Below are 27,284 nucleotides of genomic sequence, written 5' to 3' on the forward strand. Positions count from 1 at the left end.
TGTTGTTGTATCACTATTTTAGATTTGAGTGCTGTTTCTTTTGAATTAATTTGGAAATAGCTCTTTTCAATATACTCAATTTCTCTATAGAGAATGTGAAGGTACGACACACCTATTTGCAAACTGGTTTAATGTAGTAAGACAGTGATGCTAAAAGACATGCAGATGAGGCCAGAATATAACGCAACTTGTTTAATTGCATGTTTTCCTCCCTTTAGAAAATCGTAATGCAGAAAATGATTGTTCATTAAGACAGTAAAGTTAATATTTTGGGTTCATCAGTTTTCTGCAGATATTATGCTTTATTAGTAAGGTGTGTACAGAATGTGGTTATTTCAGATCACTGTCCCGGTACATTAAGCATTCAGGAAAACATGTAATAAAACGTGTAATAAAAAATGCGTAGCATTCACATTTTGGGCTTATGTATCTGCATGTAGAATATGCTTTATAATTTTGTCTTTTTCACTGTCTTTGTACATTAAGCCATATGAAGCATTATTTGTGTTAAGCATTTTAAGACCTTCGTTTATCTTCGCAACAAAAATTATTTTTAAAGATATTTTTGATGAAATCCGAGCGCTTTCTGCCCCATAGACAGCAAGGGTACTACCAGGCACAGAAACATAGTAAGGACATCATTAAAATGGTCCATGTGACATCAGTGGTTCAACCATAATTTTATGAATTTACAAGAATACTTTTCGTGTACGAAGAAAACAATAATGACATTATTCAACAATTTCTTCTCTTCTGCTTAACGTCTGCCACCATTAATGAGAGTACCATGATGCATGTGTGTGCATTCCTCGTCATACTCTTGTTAATGGAAGCACAGGGAGACTCAGGGGAGAAGAATTGTTAAATAAAGTCATTATTTTTGTTTTATTTTTATTTTGGGTTGAACTATCCTTTTGGGGTGAACTATCCATTACTAACCCAAAAGTGAAAATTGAGTCATCATTTGCTAAACCCTTGTGTTGTTCTAATGCCGTATGGCTTGCTTTCTTTTTTGGTCCAAAAAAAAAAATTTACATTTCCTAAACATACTTGTCCTTATAATGTCAGTTTATGACGATCGAAATCAAGCTGTTAAACAAGATGCAAAAGTATCACAAAGTGGTCCCATGCTAAACATGCTGTATATTCCAAGTGTTCTGTGGGTATACGATAAGCTCTGGTGAAAAACAAACTGAAATTTAACATATTATTTAGCAAATATCCTGATTTGGTGGTTGGTCTCTGTGCATGACTGCACATTCATGAGACTCCATTAGCACAGTTCACTATGATTCACCCAGGAAATGCACACAAGCAGTGAAAAATCAAGATTAATAAAAATGCGTCATGAAAAAACAACACCTTGAAATTCCAAATAAAGTAGTATTTTGTTCACGGTATTTTTAATTTTCTTCACTGACACGTGACACCGGACTGGAAATGGACTTTCATGACAGTCATAATGACATTTTTTTGATAATTTCCTGTTGCGACGAACACAGCAGATATATTTACCTCAGTGAAGAAAACACATAGGTTGTATTTCATGCTGCATTTTTATTAATCTGGATTTTTCACTGCTTGTGTGCATTTCCTGGGTGAATCATAGTGAACTGTGCTAATGGAGTCTCATGAATGTGCAGTCATGCACAGAGACCAACCACCAAGTCCTTTTTTTTTTTATTATTATTTTTATTTTATGTATAATTATTATTATTTTTTTTCAGGAGCACTTTTGTGATGCTGTAAGTGTAAGTGGATATCTTGCTTGGCTGAAAACTGCAGAGAAATGCAACTCGTTGTGCTGAAAACTACTCCAAATGGTCCAAATGCCATTAGCAAAGACTTTGTTCAGTGAGCTTTAATATGCATTCAGCGGGGATGGTAATGAATGGCATACTGTTGTTTAAGCTGATAAATGTAAGCATTATAAACCTTATGACATTAAGACAAAATAAGAATATGTATTTTGTGTGATGTTTCAATTGTTGCAAGAACATTTTCTTTATAAGTATTCAAAAAACTGAATGTGAATATCTTTTGATGCAGGGAAAAAGATTTACAATGTTCCAATAAAAAATAAAAAAAATAAAAAATAAGGAAACGTGTATTGTTTAGTGGGTTGATTTGTACATTTTTTTAGTTTCTTATAGTAACACTGTCAGAGTTTTAATGTTAACTCTTTCAAAGTTGTTAGTTTAACACTTTCCCAGTGGTATCCATATATACACTGGGTAAGTGTTAATTTGAACTCTGAGGGAGTTAAATTCACTCTTTAAAATTTGCAGTGCTGGCTTTCTGTCTGATTTTAAAGCATTCACTGAACTGTAGTCTGCTCTTGCTGCCCACCACAGATAGTCTGCCTCTTCCTCCACTCTGTCTTTGACCGTCTGTCATGACCTTATGAACCTGAGGTCAAACTGTTGGGTGATGAATGATCCAGATCCCTTCTGAAAGCCTGCTGTGTCTGTATGTGTCTGAAAAAAGGCCTAACCTTGCTTGAGCTGTACTTCAGACATGAAAGTCTCTGAAAGCTGTTCGATGTTATAAAGATAAAGACAAACAGTGAGCCAGTTCACTGTGTGTATGTTTACAGAGGAAGGTCGGGAGATCTTTGATGAGCATGCAGTGGGAATAGACCGTCTGTGTTAGCTGAGCTGCAGCAGAAGCTATAGCCTTCATGTCTTACCTTTACAAGCACACAAACTGTTCTATTCTGACTTCAGTTATTCAAATATGGGCAAATATTTATATCTGTATCTGTGGCAATGGCTAAAGAATAATACAAATTTAAATATTTTAATAATTCAAGCAATACTACTAAATGCTAAATAAAAGGAAAATGTTTGAAGTATGTTTTATGTTGTCTAGAAAAACTGTGCATCGATCTTCCTCATCAATCATTGAACCCATTAAAATCAGTGATACAATTCCTGAATGCACAAGGCATTTAAAAATGTAAAAAAAGTAAACATATTTTTAATGTATGTATTTTTAATCTTCATATTTAACACTGTTCATTTGTTCTGGGATAGTAATTAATTCTTATTAGTATCATTTCCATATTTCAAACTACATTTGTAAACCCTGGGTTTAAGCTCATTGACTTAATTTGCATATATTTAAAAGGTGATTAACATTGATTGAGACACAGAGCTAATTAACCTAGAGTGCTACATCTCTTTGAAAATGATGGCCTTAACTCTGAGTTAAAAAGACATTGACCTAGGGTTAAGCTTAGTGTGAAAGCCAAATGCTCTATACACATATGCACAACATAATATGATTTTACGAGAGTAATGAGAAAAATTATATATGATAAGAAGATTGCTACCTTAATGTATAGATTTGACATGAGGTTTTTGGAGCAGGTTATCAGAGACAGATATCCTCTCTTTTGATTTCTTCGTTAATTCATTCATTCAGGGCCCACTCACTGCCCACAGCCTTGTCTCCAGTGGGTGATGTATTGCAATGAATTCAATAGTAGTAAGATCCTTCAAAAGTGGGTTGAAGCTTAAGCCCTTTATTAAATTAAGAGAAAGCTGCCCCAGGCCATAGCAAGAAAGAGACAGGCTGATCTAAACTACAGAATGTTTGGGGTGATTTTGACACTTCAGACCCCATGCTGAGATGAACTTCACTTTACACTATGGAATATGAAATGTAAAGGTGTGTTTTTGGAAAACATCCTAACAGCATTCAACAGGTCATGAATGTCATGAAGAATTAGCCTGCTTCGTGTACATTATGATCGCTCTTTCTCTGGCTTTTGATGCTGTGTTACAGAAATGCTGGCTTGAGAAGCAACACAATATTTAGAATGCCGTTAAATGGTTGGCACAAAAGAAGAAGAGCTGTATTCATTTACAATACAGATTACAGATATGCTTTGTGACAGCATGGGGCTTGCTAGTGTTTCAAATGTTCAGTGTGTAACAAACAAAATAAATAAGGCTGTTTTGATCAGAGGAGAATACTGCTGTAGGTGACAGGTCTGTAGCATTCTCACACATAGCCATCAAATGCATATACTCCATTTCTGAAAAACAAACTAAATAAGAAATAAATGATTCACATGATCATCAAAGCTACCTTACATGAATTCTGGAAAGTCCACGTGTCCACATGTCCTTTTTGGGTTAAGTAACCAACAAGAGTTCATTTTTTCATGTTTAAATCCATTTCACATATTCTTCAGAAACATCAGCACAGAAAATGTGAGAAAAAAGTCTCAAAAATCCATCTGTACCTGGTAATTAGTAATTTGTACTGAATAAATTTTTAAAGTAATCTTCCCATTTCTGTCCTGCAGGCATGCAGATAGAATAATAAAGCTGTAACATAGCATGCTACATTTCTCCTTGGTGACACGAAGGCTAAGGGCTTTTCAGATAGATGAGCAAGCTGACATCTTGTGTTTACACACATATACTCACACAGAGGATCTGTTGCACAGGAGAATGTTCAATTTTTTTGACAAGAGTAAGGGTACAAATTAGACGTTCCCCTGGCTAAGATCATAGGGATGTGTCAGTAAACTTGCTTGAGAAGTGTTCCCCAGATTGCTATGGCAGTTGACCTATCAGTAAGCCCCATTCATCGGAGCAGCCTATGGCAGTCGAGTATAAGTTGCACTTGGACACATAGCTCTACATTTCAGTGCCTCTCCATAATGAACTGGTAAATGTAAATTTACTTTAATTTTAAAGTGAATAACTTTTACCCTTCGGTGCATGAATAGTGTTGTTCCTGGATGTTGTCATCTGCCATCGTGATGACCATAACATGAGGCTTTTCTCGCTTGCATTGTGATCTGTTAACCTTTGTTTCCAAATTAATAGCCACAATATTTATTTTAAAATCTTTTATATATCCCTCTATGCCATATGGTGAATGGTGGTCCTTTTGTGTCCAAGATTTATCAAACACATCTTGGGATAAGGTTTTCACTGACAGCTGTCATTGTAATACAGCTAGCAACTCCGTTTGCTTGTTTGCAACTGTAACTAAGAGGGGCTTACCAATAGGTCAATTATGAACATGACAAAGGGTCCCATGTTCCCAGGGTTAGACTTAGGGTTTGGGCTACGGTTAGGTTAACATAGGGTTAAACCTGTGAACATGCTGAAAGTAAAGAAAACATCTGGAAATATTGAAATATTACAAATGTTATATAGGATTCAGATCATGGAATTACAGTAAGTGTTATATTTGTATGGTTACCAGCTCTAGTGTATGAATAAAAAAAAATGAGATAACACTGATATACGCATAAATGTAGTAGCAAAAAAGAGTAGCAAAAATTGTGTGAGGAGGACAGAACAAGTAGATCATTTTATGAAATTAAGAAAATTTGAATTAGAGTAACACACACAGAGACACACACACAAAAAGCTCCTAATATTACACTGTGTAGAATAGGGAAACGGAATTGTAAGCTGAGAATGTGATGATGATGTTTTAATCTGTCCCAAATATGAAAATGAAAGAAACTATTTTCTAAACTTTCTAAACGAATTTTGATTTAACAAGAGAATATAGTTTTGTTCACAATTCAATAAAGAGAAAGGCTATTAAATCTGATTCACACTCCTTACCAGTTGGCGGCAGAAATTAACATTACTTTTAATGTTAAACGCCACTAAAACTTCAGAAGAAGAACACTGGAAATGTAGAACACAGGGAAAATAGATATGCACCTGTTATAGCAGTAACAATCAGATAAGCCAGGGACGGACTTAATGTGATCTAAAGGAGGCATATGCCCTGCTAAAAACATCAGCTTTTGCTGTTCATGCTGGTTAGTTCTAATGTGAGGCTGATGGAATCACAGAGCCATGCTGTTCACTAGTAAGACTGTGTGAAGACAGCATCTTTCTAAGGAAACTGAGCTAGTTGAGATGTCGATGGACACCAAGAAAACCAGCTTTTGGAGTTTGCTCCAAGTTTTAACTTTGCAGTTCTTAAAATTTCAGGATATCAGATGTTTAGAGTTTTTATTCAGTTGCTGTATTGAATGCATATGTTTGGTATGAGGAAGTGTGTGCACTCAAAATGCTGTAATGTCACTGACAGTGTCCCTAAAGGATGTTATGAACACTTTTGAATTGAGAATCCTTGTTGAGGGAGAGGATGTGCTGCCCCCTGCTGCTCATTTCACCAAATCTCACTTTAAGTCAAATTAATTTGTATTTGGCTTATCACAATACATATTGTTTCAAAGCATCTTTATAGGACGTTTGTTGTAACGTATATATTGCGTATGTAATAGACTATAGCTATTACACTCAATTAATAAGTTATAATCATACACTTGTCCACCGTTTAGTGTCCTTTTCTTTTTCTGCTGTTGATATTTCTCATTTTGCATGAAGACAATTTATTTCGAAACAGTAGCACTTAATGTGGGGTCCGCAGGAGAGCAGGTGCTCGTTACCCCTCCCCCTTCTCCTTACTATGCTAAAGTGTTATCTCATGAATATCAATTTGGTCACGTTGACGTAGCTACGTCGCATGCAGTCACGCACCCCATTTGATGTAGAAGGATTGGTTACGTCTTTCCCCTGAGGCGGGAAACTCCTCACGTAAGCCCTGCCCACATCAGACAGGAAGCTCCTCCCCTCACCGGCTCCGCTCGGCTCTCCGTCGACGAGTGTGTCAACAATGTACTGCTGAGCTTTGTGATACGATGGATAAACGCGTCTCTTTTCCATTTATAAAACGGAAATAAGCTTTTACTCTCTTTACAGGTGAGAAGATTGCATATTTATGTATTTATTATAGCCTTTTAAAAGACTGATAGTGTAAATAATGGCTTTATATGAGGGAAAGAGAAGGAACCGTCGCAGTATAAAGAAAGTCAGCGCTCAACGAGAGCGTGCGTGTGTATTGTGTGTGCGCGCTGGCGCGCACGCGTGTGTATTGTGTATTGTTCAATGTGTGTGTGTGTTTGCTTTCATTACGCGGACAAATAAACATTTATCTCAATATGATATAACTGCTTTTATTCTTTCTGAAAATAAGCATATGTGTTAGTAGCGATTATTAGAGTCATAACCAGGGCTGCGTCTTAAAACCTAGTCAGTTCCCTTTCTAGACAGCAGGAATTTAGGGCGTCATGAGTCAGCGGCTGATGATGCTACTATGATGTCCCAAAATGCAGCTTTTTAGGTAGTTTACAGGGTTTTGAAATATTCTGCTCGTTGTATTCACAATTAGAATATATCATAACAATAAGCTTATTCATGCTTATTAATAATTATTTGCGTGAATGGTGTCTCTAATAAACCTACTGTTTTTATATTCTTTTATAATTATTCTATCTATCTATCTATCTATCTATCTATCTATCTATCTATCTATGTCGGTCTGTATCTATCCATCTATCTATCTATCTATCTATCTATCTATCTATCTATCTATCTATCTATCTATCTATCTATCTATCTATCTATCTATCTATCTATCTCTTAGCCAAAAGTCCATGCCCTTATTTATTTATAGGCTATACATACATACCTGGGCTTCTGGCTTATGTGCCCTTATCATATACAGACCGAGCGATAGTCTCATAATATCCATTCACACAGGACATGTGTTAAATGGACATGGACACGGCTGTGTTATTGAGTTAATTCATTTACATATCAGAACTTAACGTTCTTGAAAAGCATCCTGGTCAAGTAATCTCTTTTCTTTAGCATTCTCCTACTGTTGTGTAGGCTACATAAAGGACTACCACAATAGTTTCAGCAGTACATAATTTGGTAAATGCTTAGTTATTTGTTTGTTTTGTGGAAAGCAGGGTCTCTTCTGATTTTATTTATTCCTTTCTTCCAATGTCTAATAACTGTCCTGTGTTGTTGTAATGTCGCCTGTCATTTTCTGAACGTGATGACAGTTTGTCGGCAGTACAAGGCAGCTGTGGATCTTGTAAAAGTAATTAAGCCTGCCGCTGTATTCTCTGGTGTTTACATTCAGCGCCTAAAGAAAAAGACTGACCCAGTTTTGCATGTCCTCATCACAGCCAAATCCTTGAAAAGACTTCCAGTAGAGAGGTCACTAACACACCCCTGCATTTGCATGTGTTTCCATAGCCCTATGCCGGAGGAGGCACGGCACATTTGCCTTTTTTGACCTCACATTTGACTAACTCTCAAAGCTGTGACCTTACTCTGATGGCAATACGAATGGTGCAGCTTTCTTGAGATGTACACCAGAACAGCGGGCAGATTTATTTTTTAATGAGGCTGCGTTCCTGCCAAGTGTCAAGGTTTTAGTTTACTTATTTTTTCCTTCTTATGGACAACAGATTTTCTGAAATAATTGGGATGGATATTCTCTTTGGGTGCCCGCGTGGGGGTCCTCATGCTTGTCGACTTGTGTAGAAGGATCAACAGGAAGTGGCAGAGCAGCTGTGTCAACATGTCGTAAAGCACCTGTCTGCTGTGGGCCGTTGCAGAGGGCAAACCCCCGCTGAAAAGCTCACAGACACCCCCTGCTGCCCTCTCGAACCCTTGTCCCCTCCCTCTTGCTCCTTTTTTTCATGTAACGCTTAGCATTTATCCCCATGGAAGCAAACGAGCACTCTCATCAGTGCCCTGTGGTCTCTGAGAACACTACCCTCTATGTCCCTTCACATAGTATATCACACATTGCTAGCAGATTGGATTTTATTAGATGAAACATAATTTGCACAGTATTTACTCAATATAGAAAAAAAAGTGTTTGGAAACACAAAGCAATAATTAAAGCTAACGCTAAAAATGTCACTTTTTTGAGTACAATGAAATGCAAGCAGATGAGCTTTCTTCAGTGGAAATATTTTGTATATTTCACACCTCCAGCCTTGCTGCCTTTTGTTAACCGCGAGACACTTTCAGTATACTTTTGACAGACTTCCTCTTCTCTGCGTTTTTGTTTGATGTTCTGTAATGAGTCTCAACAGATGGATTTTATATAAGATGCAACGCGTTTTACTTTCACTCATCCAACCATTAAACGTCAGCTGTTATATGAACTACAAGAAACTAGAGACACAACCATGTGCTTTCATAACACCTGCCTTCATATTCTCTGTTGTAAATTAGTAAACACTAGAAGGGAGGCATTGTAACCAAAAGCTCTGTTTTTATGCTTATCTTTCTAGTTTCACACTGTCTTCTGATCTTTTCGTCTCATGTAGTCTTCACCTATATGTGTGATAGTGCCCTCTGGGGTTTGTCTTTGACTACACTGAGCACACACATTTATTTTCTCATTTTGTGTGGCTGTACCAAACCACATAGCGTAGGTATGAATAGAAAGTAGCTAAGTGAGCACTTCCTGTGCTAGCTGTAGCTACAAGGCAGTCACACAACAGACCACACGCATGCTCAAGCAACCGTCAGTTACATATGGTTCAATCTCGTGACGACCTCAGCTCACATAGAGAGTCTACTCTGATTTGCCTATCCGCCTTAGTCAAACACAGCCATAGACCTGCATATGCAAATGCTTAGGCATGCTGGGTAATGTTCAGGGCGGGCGGTGTCGGGCGTCCCCGGCTCACAGCTGTTATCTGATGTTATCTTTGACACCAGATCGGCCTCGACATGTTGCAGCATTCAGCATCCGCGACCTGGAAACCACACCTTTTAACAGCACCTTCGTATCAGACGCAGCAGTGTTGTGTGTCACTAAAACATGCCAGAGAAATCATGTTTTCAAAGGTTGAATTTTATATGGTGTAATACAACAGTAAACAGAAGCTTATTGCTCTGAAGACAACCTAGTGCAGCATAACTGCTCAATTTGATAGAATATAAAGCTGCCTTGATTACATCTGCTGAGGCAAACAAGGTTATAATATTTGGATGAAAGTTTACAAAAACAAAATATTTTCTATAGCTGCCTAATAGAAAAAAATATATATTGTGATTTCAGCACTTATTTTGTTGTGTATGTATTTTTTTTATTATTATTTTTTTTTTTAATCAGAGGATTATCATTTTGACCAAACTGTCTAAGTCTTAAAGTAGATTCACAAGGTTAAGTGCAAGCTGCAGTAAAGAATTAGAGCGTTTAAGGAGACTGGCTTTTTGAGGGATGACACAAATGAATGCTACTTAAGTTTAAATCTGTTAACTTAAAAAATGATCTCTGCTTTCACAAAACAAATAAGGACATGGCCTTTTTAGGTTTTTAGGAAAGTCGAATGACTAAATATGACACTCTTTAAAACGTGTTTACCAAAATTATTTTGAATGCATGAGATATATATAACAAATAGGAAGAGACATTTATTCAGAAAGTAAACCGATTTCATGTTGTTAAATTGTGGGGTCTTTTGGTTGTCATTAGTTTATAGGGGGGAAACCTGGATGGGATGGACGACTCAGTGGATTTGAGGTGGTTTGTCTGTGTGACATTGTGATATAAAAGCAGTTTTGGCCCCAGACGCAAGCGTTGAGAACACAGCAGCAGTGTGTGACAGAAGCTGCTGTAATCCCTCTGGTGGCGATAAGACACGGCTAAACAAACGCAGCGAGAGTGGCACTGAAGCCGGAGATAAGACACACACATGCCCGGACCTTGTCTTATCAGCCTGAGTTTCATACAACATAGCGCTTACTCTGAGTGTGTGTTGTCCAAGTCTGTGACCATCATGTCTTGGTGTGTGTGTCGGAGGGCTTGAGGGTCATGCGGTGGGGTCACTGGGGTGAAACAGCAGGGCAGTTTGAAAGAGTTTAACGTCACCATATCAGTTACGGCTCAGTCTCCGGAAAGCCTACACTAGTCTACTGTCCTCAGCTGACAGGAAACCCTTAGGGACTACAACAGTGGTGGCCCAAAATCCTCTACATACACACAATACATAAAAAGGGTGCATTCTTCACTCCCTACAGTGCTCACACACTGTTGTTCTGCTATTGCTGTTTATAATAGGTTGTGTACTTGGGAGACACACACACACACACAAACAGGAGAAAGGCTTCATTATGTACCACCTGGAAGTGCCACAGCCAACTGCCAGATCCGCTGAATGTCATATGGTGTGTGTGTGTCTGTGTGTATAGCTGCAAGGCTAAAGTAGCTCATGTATTTCATTCTCTCCAGTAGCATTTATCAGTCCCTTATCTGGTGATACCAGAAAGCATGAGTGTTTTTTCAGAATTGTCACATTACTCATAATTCACTCGTTATCTTTTGATCATAATGTGCTTCTCATTCATCACAGGGGTAATTTGATAATTGCACATACTAGCACAGGAGATATATTAAATTTTACAGTTTCTGCAATGTATTTACCTACCTTCTTATGAGGCATGTATCAGTGTGGTACCATATTATTAGGCTAAAGTCTTCTGTACAGTTTGCCGCATACTCTGTCTCTCTATCCACCAAAATGTTATAGGCCTGAAAACGAGAAGAGGGTGAATGTTGTGACATTATCTCATGTGTCGGTCAGCATATGAGCAGACTGTTGCTGTGTGCGTGTCATAAAGATGAGTCTGCATGCAGTTACAGATAGTACTCTGTGGAAAGGGAGTGTTGTGTTGGTTTTGTGCAGACTGTAGTTATACCTTTTGCTGTGTGTGTGTGTGTTTGTGTGTGAAACTGTGTGCCATCTCATCTTTTCAGACTACAGTGATAAAACCAGTCATTCAGGGTCAAGCATGTGTTTGTATGTCTTGTGTATATCCTCACACATTCTCCCTGAGGGCCATGCTAGTCTGAGTCACGCACATACATGGGTAATTCCAGATGAAAGACAGTAGATAGCTCTGTCCTGCAGATCTGGACTGCTTTAATGAGCTGATAGGCAAATCTGTTGCTGGTTAAAGATTAAACGCTCTCCAGGGCAGCACACCTCTTATCTCAACAGTAGGCTGCAGCATAGCGGAGCCACCGGGATTATTGCCTCTGTGTGTGTTTACGCATGGTCAGGTCAGAAGTGGGCTGCTCACTAGAGCCCTTGTGTGCTTTGTTATGCTGTGGCCTGTGCCTGTCATTGTGTCTAAAAGGCAACGCGGATCGACAGTGTTCACATTACGGCAGATTAGTATAGATTTGTAAACATTTATCCATGCTCGTTCAATGAGTCTGGAGCAGGGAGATATTTAAAACTAGTTATGAGACTCTGCTGGCTGGATGTGTTTTTGTTGCATTTGTGGTATCTACATCATCTGAAGAACAATGAGGTAGATGTCCAACCGAAACATGTACAGATGATAGCTCCCTCTACTGGGGAACGGCACGTCACAGTTATATCTGAAACAGATAATGTCATACAAATTAGCACATTTTGGATGATTAAAAAATAAAGTAGGGCTGGACAGTCAATTAAATTGGGACTATTTATACTCTGTAAATATTAAAGCGCAAAAAGACTTTTTTTCCGCATTTCGCTATGTACAAAAACTGCTGTTTTTTCTCTCTAAATCATGAACCGAAAAAAAAGACAACAGAATTTCTGATTCATTAAAACATCTATGGCCCTATTCTATGGCCCTTGTTCAAATATTAGCCTAATCATTTATAAAAAAAATAGTTTGACATGCTTTTTGATCAATAGATTATTATTTAATTAATAAGGAATACAGAAACCTTTTAATTGAAACTGGAATTTGGAAAATAAAAGTGGATTTCATTGGGTCCTCTTTTTTTTTTTTTTTTTTGGTTAAACATTCAATAAACTGATGTTAAATTGTATGTTTCATGATTTCATGATGCTCAATTAGGTGTAAACCAATATATAATTTATTAGGGATGAAGGAAATAAGAACATCAAAAGTAGAAGTACTTCAGTACCAAGTCAAAACTACAGTAAAAAAAAAAGTAACAATACTGGTCTGTATTGGTCCTACCAAGGGAAACCCCCTTAAGTGTTGTGTGTGAGGTACATAGTTGTTTGAGCATGTATTCTGCAAAATGAGCCATGTTGTTGAATTGAGCTCAGTTCCTCACCTCTTTCTCTTTGTCTCTCTGTGAGAAATCTGTGAGCATCAACAGAGGAAAGAGAACTGAGTCATTGTGGCCTGTGGTCATGACTTCTAGTCTTCTGTTTAACCCTTCATTTCCTGCACATACCTAAAACAAACACATTGCCTTTGTGTTGGCTGGTTGAAACTCATGATTTTATGCAAATCAGTTGTGTTTCTGCATCTCTGGGTATAGTGGAATTGATCGTGATAACTCTGATTGATCGTGATAACTATACATGAAAGTGTATCATGCTGCAGTCATTCCTGTGCTTAAGTGAACAATGATTGCTAAATGTGATAATTATGTTGGTGCTCTCTTGCATTAAAATGCTGGTTGTAAAACCGATTGATGACATTTATGTAGGAAAACTTTTATATAATGATAATATATCATCATCTACTGTAAGCAGTTGTGATGAAATTAGCTGTTGTGATGAAATGGTGCTGCTTGGTTTTTATCCACCTTATTTTGCGATTAGGAAGTAAGATATTTTAAGGTTGTTTTTTGGGGGGGGAAATTGTTTCAAAGAGTCACTTAAACAGTAGTTTAGATGCTTAATCAGTGCAAGGATGTAGTTTTAAATGTTACAGCATCTTATGTTCCTTTCATTTAAAAACAAATGATGCCTATAACAGCTGATTCATGACCCCTTCCCATATGAAGACACAAAAGTGCAACAACCAGAATGAAGGGGTACACACATTTATTTATTTTTATTAAACGGCTGGAAGTGGTAAAAAAAAAAAAAAAAAGTCTTGCTGGTGTGAATTGCCCATTTAGTGCTTGTTCTCATCTGTTTTGCAGTTTAGGAAGGGGGTGGAGCATAGATGTGCCTTTAAGAGAGCGAGATATGGGGGAAGGAAATTGTTTTGGTGCATGTCAGAACATGCCACCACCTCTGGATCAGGATCTTCATGAACACACACAGAAGTGTGTGGAGAGAAAGACAGGGAATCCCCTCCCCTGTCTCTCTTTCTGTGTTATCTCAAAGGGGCAGAGGAATTATGGGTGGAGAGGAGGAGGGTCATGTGACATTGCACCAGCTGCTACACTGAACCTTTCACTTGACGAAAGGGATTGTGTGTTTGTGTTGCTTTGTTTGATAAGCTCCAAACGTTTTTTTTTTTTTTGTTCTGAAAGAGCGACAGTTTATGAACTAAGGAAGTACACGGAGACATTGTGCTTGACATTAATTTAAAGGTGTTGTGATTGTGTGCTATTGTGTTTGCGACTCCCATCATGCATCTGTGAGCTGGTATGTGAACAAAGTAGTGCTGTGCATCCGCTCTGTGTGAAGGGTCAGTCTGAGAATCAGTGTTTCGTTGCTGCTGTTGTTTGTTTCATTATTAACTGTTCTGAGTGGTTTGTGTGTAGTGCAGTGGGTGAACGGTTCTTCAGAGAGCTCTTCTATCTGTATGGCTGCCTCTCGCACCCCTGTTTGTACTGAAATGGTGGTGGATCTGTGATTGGCTCTAAGAACTGGCTTATGTTTCTACTGCCGTGAAAGAAAAAGCATGACCTCACTGATTGTTACTATATGTAACATATATCCTGCCCACAAACAAACATGGAGCCTCTTGGTCATTTTTTTGTTTTGAAAACACATTTGTTAATTTTATGTATTGTTTTATTCATTTTATAATATCTAAAGCTGCCGATTTTATTTTGTTGTTGTTGTTGTTGTTGTTGTTTTCTTACATATTTGTACTCTATCTGTGTTTACGACCGCATTAAATGTTTCTCTCGCAAACACACTGCACTTTTGTTCAGGGCTCCAGACAGAAAGATTAATTAAGGAGCCATTGGCTCCTATAAGAAACTAAAATAGGTGCCAAATAATTTTAAGTGCCACAAAATAAACTTTTTTCAGTCATACTGTCATGTGTCACTTGGCCAATGAGTCCTTCTCCTCCTTCTCAATATATATTGCACACATCCTGATTGTTTTTCTTCATTAGTAACAATTATATAGGTGTGGATTTTATCTTTAGCCCCTTGCATTCTTTCTTATGTACACAACTGTCATCAGATTAAGTAAAAATGTCAATATGCAATAGCACCATATGGATATTTAACAAAATGCTCTTCTTAATAGTTATTTTTTCTAGCTGAATAATGAGTTTATGGAAGCTGAATGGTTATTCCAAGGTAAATGTATTGTTACATGGTATTGTTTACTACTGTATGAATTTTCCGCAGTTTGAAACACTGAATTGAATTTCACTATGAATTCAGCAGAATTTTAAGGCTGATTCTTTGTTTATAAAAGGTTAACAGCACAATGCTTATTATGCTTATTGGACAGCAAGTGCGCTACAAATAATATGAAGTTCATACATTAACGGAACACAGGATATAGAAAGGACATAGACAGCTTTACCTGTTGTGGTTTGTTCAAGTAGTGCACGAAATAATCACTCGAAAATTAATATTTTTGGTTGAAAATGTGACTGTTTTAGGTGCAGTCTGGAGCCCTGTTTGTTATTGGCTGTTTTTCTGGGTCGTGATACTAGTTGATTAGTGAGCTTGAATAGGCTACATATTAGATGATTGGCTTTGCCCCTGTAAGTTTTTTTTATGATATCAAAACGTTATTTTTAAATTATTGCATTTTACTGTGCAATAGTAATACATATCTGTCAGTTTCTTTTAAAGTAAACTAATGTTTTATTTTGGCAGAAAACTAAGTGTATTTTTTTACAGAAGCATTATTTTCCAGATGGAATATTGAAATGCTTGGTGAACTCTCAGAACAGTTCTGGGGATGGAGTTTGTGTGGAGCATCATGTATACTTGAGTATATGTAGTAGAAAGCAGCTTATTCTTTCTGAACACACACATAATATATATTTGTGTAAATTGCTGCATTTTGCATCCTTTCTCCAATTTTTCAAGTTTTGCAATTTCTTTAAAACACATCTGATCGATATCAGGTGACCCCAAAACCAGCCTAATTACTCAGGGCTTTCCTTAATGTCTGGCCAGAACAGGGCCTGATTGGGCACCAGTAAGTTAGTGGTAAAAGGTCTCTTTCTCTCGATCTGATAATAGAGATGCTTTTTTTTTATTTTTATTATTATTATTATTATTATTATTATTATTATTATTATTATTATTATTTGTCATTCTGTATTTAATTAGTGTAAATGAAACACAGCATGTTTAATGCATTCATGTTTTTTATATTTTGGTCTATGTACTCTTAGAGTGTGTGTGTGTGTGTGTGTGTGTGTGTGTGTGTGTGTGTGTCTGTGTGTGTGTGTGTGTGAATCCTGGCAGACAGACAAGCTGACCTTGAGCATAATCTTTGACCTCTTCTTCTTCACCTCTGTCCTGCAGCTGTTAGGGTCAGACAGTGCTTTTTGTGTCAGGCTGTTTACGTCCTCTCCTCAGTGAGTCAAATCATTAGTACAGGGTCCATGTATTTCCTGTTTATTGCTTTTAATATCCCACTCTGCTTCTCTGTCTCCTTCAGGCATGAGCCATGAGCCAAAGTCACCATCGTTAGGCATGATTTCCACGGCGACCCGCACCACGGCAACAGTCAGTCCCCTCACCCCGTCTCCCCTCAACGGTTCTATTGTGCCCAATGGCAGTCCTGCATCTCAGTCCACCCACTCGGGATTTGCTGCCGCCCTCCGCAAGCTGGCCAAGCAGGCAGAGGAACCCAGAGGTAAGCTGTGACCCCCTGACATTTGATCCCTGACCCATGTGCCAGTGCTCCAAGGAAACAGATGTACCCTGAGTGTCATCCCCTTATTGCTATGAAAATGATACTTTAGAGGAATTCAAACTGGATTGAATGAAGTCTGCTTTTCCTGCAAGTCTTGTTCATGTTTAGTGGCCCACTTGTGCTAGACCATGGTGTTTACTGTGGCATCATCTCAACAGGGTCAGAAGTTCATGGCTCGGGTCATGATCCAGTCCTGTTGGCTTCTGGGCCACTTTTTTTTTTAATGAATGTATTGTGTGTTTCACATTTGAATCACACTTCTTTCTCATTTGATTTAGATCAAGTGTTTGCCATTTTTGTTGGGTTTTTATTGAAGATGATCAAGTTTATAAATGTTATCTGCATCTGAACCTGCAGGACAAACACTACATTGACCAACCATCATACTTGTACAGCAAAACAATGGAGAAGTTAATATTGCTGGTAACTGTATTTTTATATTCAGTATTATTCTTCAAAATAAAATACTCGTAACATGTTACTGCCGTGAATATTCCAAATCATAGCAAACAGCGCTTCACTCCAGAAAAATGCGAAAGGTGAGAATTGAGTCCAGAGGATTCCACACCATTCCTAGATGCATCATTTGCGTAGCTGTAATTCATAGGAGGGGAATATGCTAATTGTGAATGACTATGCATGCGTGCCCTATTTACGAATTATTAAAAAATTCATTAACATACACGCATTTAACTATCAAATCTGACCTTTACCATGTATTTGTGATTTCAGAGGAGAGTTTTCGGGAAGATCTGTTTATGTGTCAGTTACTCCGAATTTACTCATAAATTTATGAATGTTTCATGAATGAGGCCCAATGAACATATCTCTAGAAAACCCAACTCTCTCTGGGCACTCAGTAATGCAGCAGGATCCAGAAATAAAAATTCTGTCATCATTTACTCACCCTCGAGTCACCAAACAGTTGATAGTAGCCGCTGACAGCCATAATATGGAAAAAAAAATATTTTGTTTCCAACATTCTTCAAAATATCTTCTTTTGTGTTCAACAGAAGAAAGATATTCATACAGGTTTGGAACAACTTGAAGTGGGTAAATGATAACAGATTTTCATTTTTGAGTAAACTATCCCTTTCAGAAAGGAAGTAACCAGTTTGGACCAGATCCCGCTGCATCACTGTGTGCCAACAGAGACTATCGTTTTCTACAGATACGTTCATCACGTGTGTCTGTGTACACGGATGGTATTTGTGTATGTAGCCTGAGGAAGGTAGACACACACATTCTCTATGTGGTGCTCGGCTATGTTTGTAGACAGCGTCTCAGCAGGGAAGCAGTCTTTAACAGTCTGCCAGAATACCACATGCTTCCTGTCTTTCCCTGCTTGTCCCCTAGTGTGGGTGCTCTCCAGCAGACCCAGGAAGAGCTCTCCATTTAGAGAACACTTTTGTGTGAATGGCTCCAGCACCCTGCTGTGAAGATGTCTGAGATGTTGTGAACCCACACAACATCACTTGACTTAAATTTTATGTATCCTTATATGCTGTGTGTAAAATGCTGGATTTGCAAGACCACAATCAAAAACTGTCATGTTCCAGTTCAGATTTGACCAGCTTACTGTTCTTGTTCTTGTTCTGTGAATTTGACAAAATTTGTGAGATACCTGACAGTGAATCAAGAATGAAAAATGATTCAACAAGATATCCAAAAACAGATCTTTGAGTTATGCCAAGTTACACATTTACTTGTCCCTAAATGCCAATTGGTTGGTTGACCATATTATTTCTTAAGCAGTTGGGCGCTTTTTGGTCAGAATAAATTGCAATGTGGAGACTTCTGATGCTCAGCTCTAGCTCTCTCTAGCTTTGTTTCATCACCTGTGTTAACTTTGCCTTCTGTTTCCCATTGAGTCTGTATATCTGTAGACCATCTGTGGGTGGCATTTAAAAACAGATAGTTGATGCACATTATGGTTAGGTCACTCTCACTGTTAAAAACAGCTCTAGAAACGCCTCTTCCCAGTGTCTGTCTGATTTGTCTCCAGTCCCGACAGCTGTAGGTGGGCTGCAGGAGATTACAGACTGGGCCAATGAGACGGGTGAGCGACAGTAATCTGAATGACATCTCAATGGCAGGTAGAGTGTGGGTTGACTTCCAGTTTCCCAAAACTTTCATTTATTTTAGTTGCTGAGGCAAGAGAGTGTGTACATAAACATTCCGTTCCTGCATTGAGATTTCCTGTTAAAGAACGCATTAACCTGTAAAAAAATAATGAATTAATTGATATGATTGATATAATAATGAATGAATTGATTGAATAAATAATCTAAATCAGTGGTTTTCAACCTGTGGGCCGCGGCCCCCTAGTGGGTCGCGATGGTATTGCAGGTGGGCCGCCAATTACTATTAAAAGAAATAATAATATTGTTAATATATGTAAAAATGTCTAAGTCATAACACAATAATACCCTTTTATATATATATTGTAATTAAATAACCAAAAATAAATATTAAACTGTAACTAAGGAATAAACCACCAATTTATATTTTTGCTGCATATGCTACAAAACAACAAATTCAAACATGCATAAATGGCTGTCAACCTGTCCCCTCCTGACTGCTTGCTCCGCTGAACTGTCTACCCGCTGCAGAGCTCTGCCTGGATCTGGTTTTGTTGAGCGGTGCCAGCCTGAGTTATTTTCTGTTCATTGCCTGTTCATTCTAGGGCTGTGCGATTAATAGAAATCGTCATAAAATCACGATTTGAGTGTGCGCGATTTCTAAATGGCTTTATAGCAAGATTTTCCGCTGACCTGACCTCCCGCAGTATGCTGTCCAATGAAACAAATCAGAAAGCAATGCGCCTAGTGCGAGAACATGACAGACTGGGCATGTGCCAAACTCCAGGTTCACACACTCTGTGATGCGCCTTTTTTCCAAGTCCATGTTAACGGATAAGAGCGTTCACACTGCACGCGATAAAAGGCTAGAAATAAAAAAAATTATATCTAGCACATGAGAATAGAGAGAGTTGTGAGTGCACAGGACGCAGTTTAAGTGAGAGGAGACACGTTTTAAGTGCTTCCACTCTCTCCGTGCGAGAGCAGCGTGTATCTGAGCAAGTTTGTCTGGTTTTGTGACAGAGCAAAGGAAATCTGCATGTGAGCAGAGAGATTCGCGCCCGTGCATTATTTTAATGTGCTTTCACGTTATAATATCGTGCTCTCGCTGCTGCTTCTGCACCGCTACAATTAATGAGCTCTATGAACAATTCATGGCAAAAGTCCCTGGACACTGGATTTATTTATTTATATTGTTTTGCCATAAGTCTATACATTTTGTTACACCTTTACTATAGTGATTATTGTGACTTATGTCTGTTCTAGAGATGTTACAACTTTTTGATAAAGCTCTAATTGGTTTTCTTTTGGAAATATGTTATATGAAAAATCATCCTGAATGCATTTATGACTTTAAAGCATATACGTGTGTGTCAAAATTGTGATTAAAATCGAAATCTCAAAATTTATCAAAGAAATCGCGATAGGTTTTTTTTTTTTCAATATCGCACAGCCATAGTTCATTCAGTAAATACAGTTCTCTTTCAGTCGGTCACTCTCAACGCCACGTCGGTGACCGACGAATATGGGATATCTCTTCGATAGACCAATCTACTTCGAGTGTAAACTAAACGAGCCAATGCACATTGGCATGCAGCCAATTCGTGTGTTGGCGAGACGGCGTTTCAGCGGCGGCCGTTCCTGTGTCGAGTGGATTGCACACTTCAGGCTGCACTACCCCTGTAGTGTTGCAAGCGGCCAATTCCCCTGTGCGCCCGAGGTGGATGTGGAAGCGCGGCACTCACCGGGTCCAAGTTACACCGGCCTGTCGCCAAACCCTCACTCCGTGGTCAGATCTTGCATTTCTCTGGGCAGGGGTGCCCCTAGAGCAGATCTCCAGGCATGCTGTGGTTTACACAGATGCCTCCACCACCAGCTGGGGGGCCACGTACAACAGGCATGCAGTCTCAGGGGTTCGGACGGGCCTGCAGCTGCAGTGGCACATCAATTGGCTAGAGTTGTTAGCAGCGCACCTTGCCTTGAACCGTCTCAAAGGTCTCTCACGAGGCAAGCATGTGCTGGTCCGAATGGACAACACTGCGACTGTTGCGTACATCAACCGACAAGGTGGTCTGCGCTCTCGTCGCACGTCGCAACTCGCCCGCCACCTCCTCCTTTGGGGTCAGAAGGTTCTGAGGTCACTTCGTGCCATTCACATTCCTGGCCTGCTCAGTCATACAGCCGACGAGCTGTCTCGAGCAATGCTCCTGGGAGAATGTCGTCTCCATCCCCTGATGGTCCAGCTGATTTGGAGGCGGTTCAGAGCCGCTCAGGTACACCTGTTTGCTTCTCCAGAGACCTCTCACTGCCAGTGGTTCTACTCCCTGACCGAGCGAACTCTCGGCACAGACGTACTGGCACACAGCTGGCCGTGGGACCTACGCAAGTATGCGTTTCCCCCAGTGAGCCTTCTCGCACAGACACTGTGCAAAGTCCGGGAGGACGAGGAGCAAGTCTTGCTAGTAGCGCCGTATTGGCCCTGGTTCCCCGAACTAGTGCTCATTGCGACAGCCCCTCCTTGGCCAATTCCTCTGACGAAGGATCTACTGACTCAGAGATGGGGCACCATTTGGCACTCCGCGTCCAGACCTTTGGAAACTCCATGTCTGGTCCCTGGATGGGACGCGGAGGTTCTAGGTGACCTACCCTAAGAGGTAGCGAACACCATTACTTCGGCAAGAGCACCGTCTACGAGACACGCTTACACCTTGAAGTGGAACCTGTTCGTCGAGTGGTGTTCTTCTCGCAGAGAAGACCCCCGAAGATGTCCGATTGCGGTCGTTTTGTCCTTTCTGCAGCAAGGGCTGGAGCGAAGGCTGTCTCCCTCCACCCTCAAAGTCCAGGTTGCTGCTATTGCTGCGTACCATGACCCCGTGAATGGGAAGTCTTTGGGTAAGCATGACCTCATCGTCAGGTTCCTTAGAGGGGCCAGGAGGTTAAATCCATCCCGGCCCCCCTCTATACCCTCTTGGGGCCTGTCTCTAGTGCTTAAATCACTACAGCAGGGCCCATTCGAGCCTTTGCATTCAGTTGAGCTAAAGTTTCTTTCATTGAAAACTCTGCTCCTGCTTGCTCTGGCCTCCATCAAGAGGGTAGGGGACCTGCATGCATTTTCGGTCGATAATTCATGCCTAGAGTTCGGGCTGCCTGACTCCCAGGTAATCCTGAGGCCTGGCTACATGCCCAAGGTTCCCACTACACCCTTCAAAGACCATGTGGTGAACCTGCAAGCGCTGCCCCTGGAGGAGGCAGACCCAGCTCTGGCTTTGCTTTGTCCCGTCCGAGCATTAAGGTGCTACGTAGACCGGACACAAAGCTTCAGGACCTCAGACCAGCTCTTTGTCTGTTATGGAGGCCGGCAGAAGGGGAGTGCCGTCTCTAAGCAGAGGATGGCCCACTGGATTGTGAATGCCATAACCCTGGCTTATCAGGCTCAGGATGTGCCCTGCCCGTTCAGGTTGCGAGCTCACTCAACTAGAAGTGTTGCATCCTCCTGGGCGCTGGCTCGTGGCGCCTCGCTGACAGATATTTGTAGAGCTGCGGGCTGGGCGACCCCTAACACGTTCGCTAGGCTCTATAGCCTTCGTGTAGAGCCGGTATCCTCCTGTGTTCTCACCTCAAACGGGTAGTGGCACTGAGAGGCCCCGGTTAGTGTCGGCTTGCTTAAACTGCACCAGAGTGTCCATACTGTAGACCCTGTTGAGATCCTCCATCACCCTAAGCAGCTGGACGCAGCGGAACGTCCGGCGCCAGGCCTTCATGATGTATCCGTGAGAACCATGGAATGGTGGGTTCCATATTGAGACCTAAGCGGTACTCGTATGTGTATAGTCCACGGTATACCTTTAGAGTCCGTATTTCCCCAGCAGACTTCTGCCTTCCCAAGAGGGTTTTTAATCACCTCAAATTTCTCCGTATACTCCTAAACGGATGCTATATGTGTATTTGCCTCCGAGACCTCCTTCCGGAAGGATGGGGCTTCCGCAGCGTCCCGGTTCCAAGCGGACCGGGTACGTTTTCCCAGTGTTATCCAATCTCACCCATTGAGGTAGTGCTTTGACAACAGTGAGTGGAGCTACTTGTTCTGAGCCCCGGTCTACACCTAATAGGGGCGCAGGCGGCTCAGCGGCGGTACAACAACCATGGCGACGGGACGTGGCATGTCCGTTCCCTCCTTCAGGGAACGAGGGATACCATACGTAACCGAGACGTTCCCTTACAGTCGGTCACTCTCGACGGCACAGGGCACTGGAAGGGGCAGCACCCATGGCGCTTTTTATAGAGATCCCATATTCGTCGGTCACCGACGTGGCATCTCCGTTCCCTCCTTCAGGGAACGAGGGTTACCATAAGTAACCGAGACGTTAACAATCTAGCTTCTGAGTACTAAGTTATTAACCCAACAATAGCAGGGTCAGTTAGTTTTTTTTGCAGTGGGCCGCGCAAACATACGTGTTTGGTTGTGTGGGCCGCGAGGTGAAAAAGGTTGGGAACCACTGATCTAAATGAATGTAAAAAAAAAATGTATATAAATGTGTGTGTGTGTTTGTGTATATATCCACTGTGCCAACACCACCCATATATATATATATATATATATATATATATATATATATATATTGGCCATTCTACAGAATTGATCCAAAGACAGTTAAAAACATCTTGAAAAAAAAGTCCCCAAAAAATTGTATGCATGTAAATTGTAAAGTATCCAAGGTACACATTTCTAGTAATTGTCTAGTTTAATCTCATATTGTTTTTTTTTTCCAGAAAGATACAGGAAGTTCAGGAATATTTGTCTTCTCCTCAAATGTATCATTACAGAAACACAGTATATAGTATATTTTAGAGGTAAATCAGTAACAATCAAGCTTTTTTACAATGTTGCAAGTGTAAATTATGAAATTTGAGATGATTTTGAATCCAATTTTCCTTTGTAAAAGGCAAAAATTATACTGATTTAAATTGAAGGATTCATTAGTTTGAACATTGAACCAAAAACTATTATAACATCTTAGTTAATAATTCAGTATACTTTATATTTGACAAAAAAATTCCATGTTTTGGTAGTGACTGCACATTTTTCGGTAGTGATGGTAATGCTTTGGTAGCGCCCACATCACATTACAGAATTTTAACTTGCATACTAAAATGCTACTAAAACATACTAAAAGACTTAAAACTTGCATTACTGTACTAAACTTTTGTTTATTTCCCCCAAATATGAGGATTATGTGTTCCCTTTTGTCACTACTGATACTGATGACATGTTTCGGTCGTGACTGTTTAGTTAGTGACAATTTTATGGGATAACACCCAAAAAAAAACAGAGATGTCAGTACCTACATCAAATTTTTCGATAGTGACAATTTTAGATCCTTTTGATCCTATTGCAAAGATATTTATCAGCACATGGTTAGCTAGCACAGTTCTGAGCAGTTGTACACACATACAAACTGTGCTTAACTGCATAAAAAAGGTGTTTGGTAGTGACATTCCTTAGATTTACAGACAGATTTGAAGTTAATTTCAGTCTCAGCCATTGGACTAAAACGTACACTGTTTTGGTAGTAACATGGAAAATGCGGGGCACTTTTTAACATAGTTTCTAATTTACAAAGAAAATATAAAATAAACATTTTTTTTTACTAATACATTTTTACTTACTTATACTTTTTTACTTATACTTAAAAAAAAAAAAAAAAAAAAGATAATTAATATATATACTTAAGTTCAATTTAGGGGTTAGATTTAGGGACAGCAACTTCCCAATTGAAAGCACCCAATAAATTATGATTTTATACATATTATGCTTATTAATATTTTTAATATTATTGGGTGTTTCAACAGAGAATAGAAGGAACTTATTAAACATCTAATATTTTACATATATTAAAATATATTTAAATATATATTATTTTATTTTTTTGTTTAGCTGGTAAACAGTAACTTGTGTATGTAATAATCAATTAATTATAAATGAGTTGTATACAAAGATTTAAAATCTTTTTTTTAACTAATGTATTAATTCAATTAGTAATAATAATAATTTATTGAATACATTTTTTAAATATATTTACATTTATTTTACAATTATTTATTTATGTAATCATTTATTCTTGTATTTGTTTTCATAATTCTATCTATATTTGTTTTGTTTTGCATTTGTTTTCATACTTTTATCTATATTTCACAGTTATATTTCCTTCTCCAATGTGATAGTGAGGGACTGGTCCATTTAACCCTATTGTATACTCAATATTGGATTACAAATGCTATTCAACCATTTATGTGAATGTCAATTGTTTATGGTTGTGTACTAGACACTATTGGGGAAAAAAATAAAAAAATGTTGCAGTACACAAGTATTCCTTTCTGAACATGGCCAATCTGTCTCTCTCACAGCAGGTGTGGTGTGTGTGATTAATTAACTGCTCCGTGTGGACTTGGATATTAAAGGGCTCATCCTTTATCCAGCAGAGACACAGGAGTAGAAGGGAGGAGTGAGTCTCTTCTTCTGGTTGAGAAGAGAGAGTGGCAGGCGTAGCCCTAGGGGGTAGAGGGTACCCTGTTTTTTGTGGCCCTCCATCTGGAGAAACCGGCTGCATAAACACACACACACATTATTATGTCAGTATATAAAATTTCTATTTATGTGCGCTTTGTATTTTTATGCTTCATTACAGTATCATGATTTCATTTCCAAACTACTGGAATCAATTGTAAATATGGTCGCTTGTGCACTATTTGTGTGGTGTGTGGAGTTGCTGCCTATGTAGAAGGCATAAAATTAGGCTTTTATATGATTTCATTTCAATTGAAATCCTGCTGTGGAAAGAACAGAACTGATGTCTTTTCGTTCAGAATGGTCATGATATCTACTGTTTCGTGGAATGAACAATGTGAGCGCACCAAAAAACAATCACGTGTGTGTTTGTGTTTGTGCTCAGGGCAGCATATGGACTGAGGCGTGTTGAGTTCTGCTTTCACACCAGGTGTGAAATGGACTGTTTAATTAACTGCTGATGCTGTTTTAATGCAGCCTGAAACGTGGGTGCGTGTGTGTGTGTGCGGTCAGTATGAGGCAGAGGTGGGTTAATAGACAAACCCTTTAGAGAACAGAGATAAACATTAATCACATGGGCACACACACACACACACACACACACACAGTCGCTCTCTTTCTCTGCAGTGTGAAATCTGTCCATTTTAGTGACATTCAGAGCATGACAGGAAGTGTTGGAACCTCTAGTCCATATATGGGCACAGCATCCTCTGAGAGCAGCTTGCACAGCATTGCACTGAATACATTTGAATGTCATTAGCATCTCATAAAAGCATACCAGTTTGACTCAGATGGTGTGTGTGTCAATGAGAGGCCCATCTGTTCTTATGTGTGTTTCAGTTGAGAGAAAAGACAACCATAAAACCTGCTTGAGAGAGATCTGATGTCTGCCTCTCCTTCACACACACATTCTCTTGTGATGATGTTTGGTGCAGTAATTTAGCACTAATGCTGTAAAGATACATAAAATATAAATGTGTATGACAGATCCACACTCACAGGAGCTGCAGGAGAAGGAGGATGTTTGATGGATGAGTCCATGCCGGGTGAATAAAAGAGAAGAAAGCTGTAAGGGCATGGGGGTGGGGAGTGTCTCACTGCACATGTGCCTGCAGTCCTGCTGAATTATTCACTCAGCTATATCAGTGATGACTACAGGCATCACCACACACTTGTGTAATAGGGAACTGTCTCAGTAGGCAGCAGTATAAGGCATCATATGAATTACACTTCTGACGTGAAAGTTACAAAAGGCAGGCAACTGCCTCAATGTCAAACCTTATTTTTGTCCAAATTCCAGCAGAATGGCATTCATCCGTCATGCTTAAGGCAATACCATAATGCAAAAAGAAAATCCAAGATGGCAGTTGTAACCAGAGATATGCTGATTATATATTTACGATTACACAATTAAATTCTGAAATGTTTCAATAAATAAAAAAACAAATCTTTCAAGCAAGTTTGTGTGTGCTTTGTATATTTCTGCTTATCAGAGAACCAAGTCATCTGCTTGTATTGGAATCTATTGTGGGTCAAATCGTTAATTCACTTCACGAGTTGCTACTCATGTAGATTGCTCTAAATCACTTATTCAAGAGGTTCAGTTTCAGCATAGGGCTGAAATATCAACAGTGGTTTGATTAAAAAAAAAAAAATTGACCGTGATTATCTGGCCCTTTCAAGATGAGAGACTTATGAAGTTGAAGTTATTAAGTAAGGCTCAGAAAAATGTATTTTGTATGTATTTTTTTTTCTTGTTTATTGTTAGTACGGTAAGCACTCTCCTAACCATCCTTTGCTTTTTAAATAATCATTACTTGCAGCCTGTTTCAGTTGGAAGAGAGGCTAACGTGTGTGTGTGTGTGTGTGTGTGTGTGCACGCAGTAGTCAGCCTGTGTTAAATGACTGAATGAGACAGGAGGAGACACTTGGGTCT

The 27,284-nt window shown here is 39.3% G+C and overlaps 1 protein-coding gene across 3 annotated transcripts in view; it reads left to right on the forward strand.

Annotated features, from left to right (window-relative positions):
* gse1b (Gse1 coiled-coil protein b) overlaps positions 1-27,284 on the forward strand; it is a 201,476-nt gene that overhangs the window by 154,793 nt on the left and 19,399 nt on the right. For all 3 annotated transcript variants that reach the window (XM_059564764.1, XM_059564765.1, XM_059564766.1), the window contains one exon: positions 16,445-16,642. In XM_059564764.1, the coding sequence (XP_059420747.1) occupies positions 16,445-16,642 (198 nt within the window). The remainder of the gene's footprint in view (positions 1-16,444; positions 16,643-27,284) is intronic.

The sequence above is a fragment of the Carassius carassius genome, chromosome 13 (assembly GCF_963082965.1).
Source record: "Carassius carassius chromosome 13, fCarCar2.1, whole genome shotgun sequence".
NCBI lineage: Eukaryota > Metazoa > Chordata > Actinopteri > Cypriniformes > Cyprinidae > Carassius > Carassius carassius.